Below are 5,979 nucleotides of genomic sequence, written 5' to 3'. Positions count from 1 at the left end.
AACTCAGCTGAGGGTCTTGTTCAGCTCCAGCCAGCAGAGGTGGGAACCTGGGATCAGAGGGAGATCTTCTGAAGATGAAATCTTCACAGGAGGCAGCACAGACGTTTGTGGGCAAGTATCCCCCTCAGAGGCAAGGATTCAAACCAGAGCCCTAGAGGTGGCAGGACAAGAAATGTGTCCGTTTAATCCCGTTTGGCTAACCAAATGAGTCTGCCAGCTTCCTGCAACGGCTGCTGCTTGAGCCACCCTCCACTGACTTCAGTTCGTACAGCTTCTCTCACCTGTCAGGTGAGACAAGCTGTCTCATATACCCTGACAGCTGTATGGTTTTCTGCCATACCAGCTCCTGAGGAGCTCATTTTTGCTCCTCAAAGCAAGGACACAGAAAAGGAGTGTGTATGAGAAGGTTGGAGTACAAGGATCAGACAGAGGAAAGCTCTTGTAGCTCTGAATCATGCCAGACCCCATTTGGGGGATACTGGGTGGGCACTTATCAAACCCCAAACTACCAGCTGGAGTTAAAGAGATCATAATCCTTCCTGAAGCACTGGGACATCTTGCAATAGCTCTAGCATCTAGGTCGTTGGCTTTCTGGAGGTGGAAGGGGTTTATTAGATCTTAGGAGAAACATTAGTCTCTCCCTTCAGCAGACTCAACTTTTATGATCCAGTGCCTTGTCTCACTGGGTTTTCCTGCCTCCATGGCTTCCTGGTGGTCAGCAGGGAGGCAGAGGAAATCCGTGAGGCACAGCCTGATTAAAATCTGGTGTGTGCCCTCCTCAGTTCTTCCCTAACGGTGAAGCCATCTGCACCGGCTCCGATGATGCCACCTGCCGTCTGTTTGACCTCCGGGCGGACCAGGAGCTCATCGTGTACTCTCATGAGAGCATCATCTGCGGAATCACATCAGTCGCCTTCTCCCGCAGCGGGCGCCTCTTGCTTGCTGGATATGATGACTTCAACTGCAACATCTGGGACTCCCTGAAAGCAGAGCGTGTGGGTGAGTGGCCCCTGGAGGTCCCTCTTGCATTGCCTGCAAGGTCTTCTGTCCCTACCAAGGCAAGGAAAACGCCTTTATTTTTTCTAAAAGGGACACATCCTATACTGACTGAAACCCAACAAAGCTTCCTTGCAGTTAAGGAGCACACCATAACTAGTACAACTCTCTTTTGCGCAGAAAAACTATTGGTTTTAATGTTAAGGAAGTGAAGCCTTTAAACAACGTTGTTTCAAGAGGGAAAAAGAGCATTAAAATTCCTCTTAGCTAAAACTGCTCAGAAGCACCAGTAGTATCTCCTACTTTCTCCTAGCCTCTGCCCTTTGCCAGTTCCAGCTACTCACAGTGCCACTTGGTGGCCAGGCACCAAGCTGAGTGTGGACCTGGGCTTCCATCAGACATCTTTGGATACTCTGTGATGCTCATACACAGAACACACCCAAATGCCATTTTTCTTTCAGATGTGGCCCCAAGCCTCTGAAAACTTATAATGCAGCCCACTGTCAGCATTGCTATTTCTCAGTCTTATGAAGGATGCCATCCTACCATCGCTCCAGGGAGAGAGCAGTTGTACAAGGATTCAGCTAGCCAGACCTTCCCAAGAACATTGTTCTTTGGCCAGTCCCATGGGTGGCAGTTGTCTGCCATGCACAAACGTTCTTCTGCATGTTTATTCTTATTAGACACACACTGACTGTAACACATTGTGCTGGAACAGACAGGGCAATACACAGGGGTGTAGGTACGCAGCCTACGACGCGTGTCCTCAGCTGGTCTACCCCTTCGTCTCTCCCGGGCCCTGCTTCTTTACCTGACCTCTCTGCTTTCTCCCATAGGAATCCTTTCTGGCCATGACAACAGAGTGAGCTGTCTGGGGGTGACAGCAGATGGCATGGCTGTGGCCACTGGCTCCTGGGACAGCTTCCTCAAGATTTGGAACTGAGGACAGCAGTAGAGAGCAGCAGCAGAACGGCCCACAGCCCAAGCCCACACAACCAGCATTGCCAGCTGAACACAACAGAAACGCCTACCTACCACTCCCACTTGTCTCTAGACACAGGTCACTTGTAGGGGTCTCCCAGAGTGAAAGGGAAAGGAGAGGGCAGGGAGGGGGAGCAGGGGAGCTGGGGAGCAGGAGCACACACACTGGCCCTTCTCTCCACCTCTAAACAGGCCCAGCAGTTTCCAGCCTCGTGCAGGCTTAAAGACCTGCAAAACACTGTTAATTACATCTCAGGACTCAACAGTACAGATCAGACACCCTGCATCTTCCTTCAAAGACCTCTTCCCACACTGACAGCCATCCTCCAGAGGACCCCTCACCCAACACCTCTATCCCAGGCTAAGCTCTGTCCCTGATTTAACTCTGCCAGCTTCTCCATGCAGCTGTCCTACAGCCCTGCAGACAGCTTCAGAGATGTACTGGGTTTGAGATTCCTATCATGCAACCTCAGACAAAAAGCTAGTGTAAACTGGGCTCATTTTCCTTTGGGGAAGACTTAGCTCAAGTCTTATTTATGCAAAAATGGGGGAAAGATGGCCCTCAGACCTGCCAGAACACCAGGGAATATTATATTTATTCTTATTTATTGTCTGCTTCTTGCTACTCCTTCTCTTTTTGCCTCACTCCTGCACTGTGTGGTGACCCTGTCTAACCAGTAGCCATCAGCCCTTGTTTTCAAGTCTGTTATAGATCTTCATAGCCCAAGCAAATAAAGTTCACATAAGCACTGCAGGCTCTGTTCTTTCCAGCATTGCAATGAGCTACTTCAAACATGACTCTCCCCCTATGAATACTGCCCACTGACCCCACCCAGCAACCATTTCAGCTGTAGGGCCTTGCTCTGCTGCAGTCACAGGAGAGGGTGTTCCTCACATGTTTTAGTTGAGAAGAAGCTGTTAGTCCTGAAGGTTACTGCTCCAGAGTTGGGATAGGGAGCTGAAAATGCATCCTTGCAAACCTTGAAGATTTGAACTCAATTACAGGACACAGCTGTTACATTCAGCCCCTATTCCAGTTGTTGGCTCATAGCTCTGCTAGGGAGACTTGAAGGTCAAGAAGGTGTAGTGACTTATCAACAGGTCAAGATATTAATGCACAATACTATCTCATCCTATTTTGGCTCTCACTCATGTAAAACCCCGGCACCAGGCTACAGTCCTTTGTATACATGAGTTTGAGGCCTGTGTAGCTGCAGCAGAACTCCAGCACCAGACACATCAGTCTCCTGCACAGCACTGCAACCTCCCAGCTCAGTCCATAGCACATGGGTTCAAGGTCAGACCCTTCTCAGCACAGGTCTGTGGTGAGATGTTACAGGCAGGGGCCAGAGCCAAGTTTTAGGGCTAGTGGAAGGCTGAACTATTTATTCCTAAATTCTTGTCACCAAAGAAAACATCGCACTGGGCAAGCAGGGGACTCCTACTGGACACAGATCCAGTCACCAAAGGTTTATTAGATATTTATTTCTCCAGATAAGAACTCTACAGTAAGTCAATACAGCTGATATACAATAGAAGAGCCAAAGTCTGTACTGTACATAAGACATGCAAAGCTAGGAGAGAGTGTGTGCTCTTTCCCCAACAGGGACAGGTGAAAAAAATGAACCCAAGTCTGGAGTTTGAGTCTATGGCAGGATTTCTCACCCCTAGAAGGCTCTCAAAACATAGAAGCAAATTACAGCAAGATCCTGGAAAAGGAAGTCTAGTTCTCCACAAAAGGACACTGTTGGTTCTCTTTGTTCAAGTCACTCCAAGCACAGTTCCCAGATTTGAGGGTCCTGCTCAGATCCACTGTCACTTCCTTCTTCTCACCAAGGTTCTCTCCCAATACATGTCTCTTACCCTTGAGAAATTTAAAAAAAAGCCAAACATACAGTGTAAAAGACAAGTTAACTGAGGGTTAGGTTAATTCTCAGTGGAACACATAGCCCATTTTCAGGCCATTCAGCTTTGGCTCTCTTGTGAGAACATCTGAGAGCAATGGACTTCTTTCTACAGCCTACAGAGGAAAGATGCACCAAAACAGGCAATACAACAGTAAGGCCAAAGATACAGACACTGAGCAAGACTCAGAGGCATCTAGGGAAAAGACTGACCCACAGAAAAATACTTATGAAGTCACCAGGCTCTACAGGCCTAGGAGGCCACAGTTCCAAAGTGGGGCCCTACAAAATACACAAATTGAAGGATTTGGGTTGGGTTTTTTTTCCCAGATCATTCTCCCTCCCACAGGATGACTCATTAAGCTTTACCTGGCGAGAGGCGGGAGCACTGGGGGAATTATCATCCTGTAGGATGCTGAGGGGAGAGCGGCCTGTTCCACCAGATGCTGCCATGATTTTCTTGTTGGTCTTGCGTCTTACGGGCTTGCTCCCTAGTGACAGAAGGAAACACATCAGTGTGTCACAACAAGGCTGGAGGGTCCTGGATTTTAAATGCCTCCTGGCTTTTGTGATCTAGCTTGCTTGCCTGCACAAAGACTGTTACCCAAGGACTTCCAAGTAAAGGGATCAGAGAAAGGTTGAGGTTGGAAGGGACCTCTGAAGGACATCTTGTCCAACCCCCCTGCTCCAGCAATGCCACCTAGAACCAGCTGCCCAGGACCATGTCCAGGTGGTTTTTTTTAATATCTCCAAAAAAGGAGACTCCATAACCTCTCTGGGCAACCTGCTCTGGTGCTCGGTCACATTCACAATGAAAAAAGAAATTATTTCCTTATGTTCAGATGGAGACAAACACCACTGTCTTCCAGTTTGTGCCCATTGCCTCTGGTCCTGTCACTGGGCACCACTGAAAAGAACCTGGCTTTTCCTTCCTTACACCCTTCCTTCAGGTATTTATACATATTAATAAGATCACCCCGAGCCTTCTCTTCTCCATGCTGAACAGACCCAGCTCTCAGCCTCTCCTCATAGGAGGAATGCTCAGCAAGTTTTCTGAAGCGCAGTCTAGATTAAAGATGCTCAGCATTCAGCACGTCAATGTCTTTCCCACCATCATGCCACAGCTCTTCCCAAGGAGAAACTCCAAAGTCCCACTGAAGAGGCTTCCATGACTACAAGACTGTCTCAGAGAGGGGAAGAGTTGGCATTTACCTCTTCAAAAGGTACATTTGCCTCTTGAATTTGACTACTAATTGAAACCATAATTTTTCAACTTCTGACAGAATCATTTGGATAAAAAAAAGAGATCCCAAAGGGGCTTCCTGGCTGCAGAGCTGTGGTAGTTTCACTCCTTTGGCTGCAGTCAAACACTCTTCCCCAACTTCCAGGGAACAGGGGAGAGAAACAGAAGGGTAAAAGTGAGAAAATGCATGGGTTGAGATAAAAACTATTTACTAATTGAAATAAAATAATAACAGTAATAACAGAATATACAAATGAGTGATGCACAGTGCAGTTGCTCACCACCCACCGACTGATGCCCAGCTTGTCCCCAACCAGCAATCCCAGAGCAGAGACAGTCCCAAAACCAGTGATCCCAGAAAGAGTGAGCCTGAGCAATCCCCGAAAGAATCCCCAGCTTCCAGGTCAATCCTCATTAATATACTGAGCATGACATGATATGGAATATCTCAGTGGCATATCCAAATACCAGTTCGTGTTTTGCTAATTAGCATGCTTCCCCCCTTCCGGGTGGCAAAACCCAAAGGCCTTTAACTTCCAGCAGCAACTGAAAACATCAGTATATTATCAACATTCTTCTCATAACAAATCCCACACTGAAACCACAGCACAGCGCTATTCTAGCTACCAAGAAGACAATTAACCCTGTCCTAGCAAAACCAGCACAGGAGCCCCACGGCCGAGCCCGAGGCAGACAGCTGAGCTGCGGGAACGGGCACGGTCTCCAAGCAGCACACCCGGGGGAGGGACAGGCACCCGGGGGTGCTGACCCGCTCACGCCTCGGGCCGTGCGGCCCCCGGCACCGGCACTTACCTGAGGAGAAGCCAGGCCCGGCGAGGCGGGCGGGCCGGGCCG

The 5,979-nt window shown here is 48.7% G+C and overlaps 2 protein-coding genes across 2 annotated transcripts in view; one reads left to right on the top strand and one right to left on the bottom strand.

The window, feature by feature from the left end:
- The window catches only part of GNB3 (G protein subunit beta 3), a 5,322-nt gene extending 3,079 nt beyond the window's left edge, over positions 1–2,243 (top strand). The window contains exons 8-10 of the mRNA XM_010178219.1: positions 783–999; positions 1,833–2,098; positions 2,132–2,243. Coding sequence (XP_010176521.1) covers positions 783–999; positions 1,833–1,939 — 324 coding nt within the window. The 3' untranslated portion in view covers positions 1,940–2,098; positions 2,132–2,243. The remainder of the gene's footprint in view (positions 1–782; positions 1,000–1,832; positions 2,099–2,131) is intronic.
- Positions 2,244–3,700: 1,457 nt separating this feature from the next.
- On the bottom strand, positions 3,701–5,971 carry CDCA3 (cell division cycle associated 3; the record flags this gene model as incomplete). Its single annotated transcript, XM_010178220.2, has 3 exons — positions 3,701–3,841; positions 4,251–4,372; positions 5,938–5,971. Coding segments are annotated over 3 exons (297 nt in total), but the record flags the coding sequence as incomplete, so codon positions are not given.
- Between the last annotated feature and the right edge of the window lie 8 nt (positions 5,972–5,979).

The sequence above is a fragment of the Antrostomus carolinensis genome, unplaced genomic scaffold (assembly GCF_000700745.2).
Source record: "Antrostomus carolinensis isolate BGI_N321 unplaced genomic scaffold, ASM70074v2 scaffold8441, whole genome shotgun sequence".
In the NCBI taxonomy this organism is placed as follows: Eukaryota; Metazoa; Chordata; class Aves; order Caprimulgiformes; family Caprimulgidae; genus Antrostomus; species Antrostomus carolinensis.
Note: the sequence above shows the minus strand (reverse complement) of the source record. Positions and strands in the feature narration are given on the sequence as shown.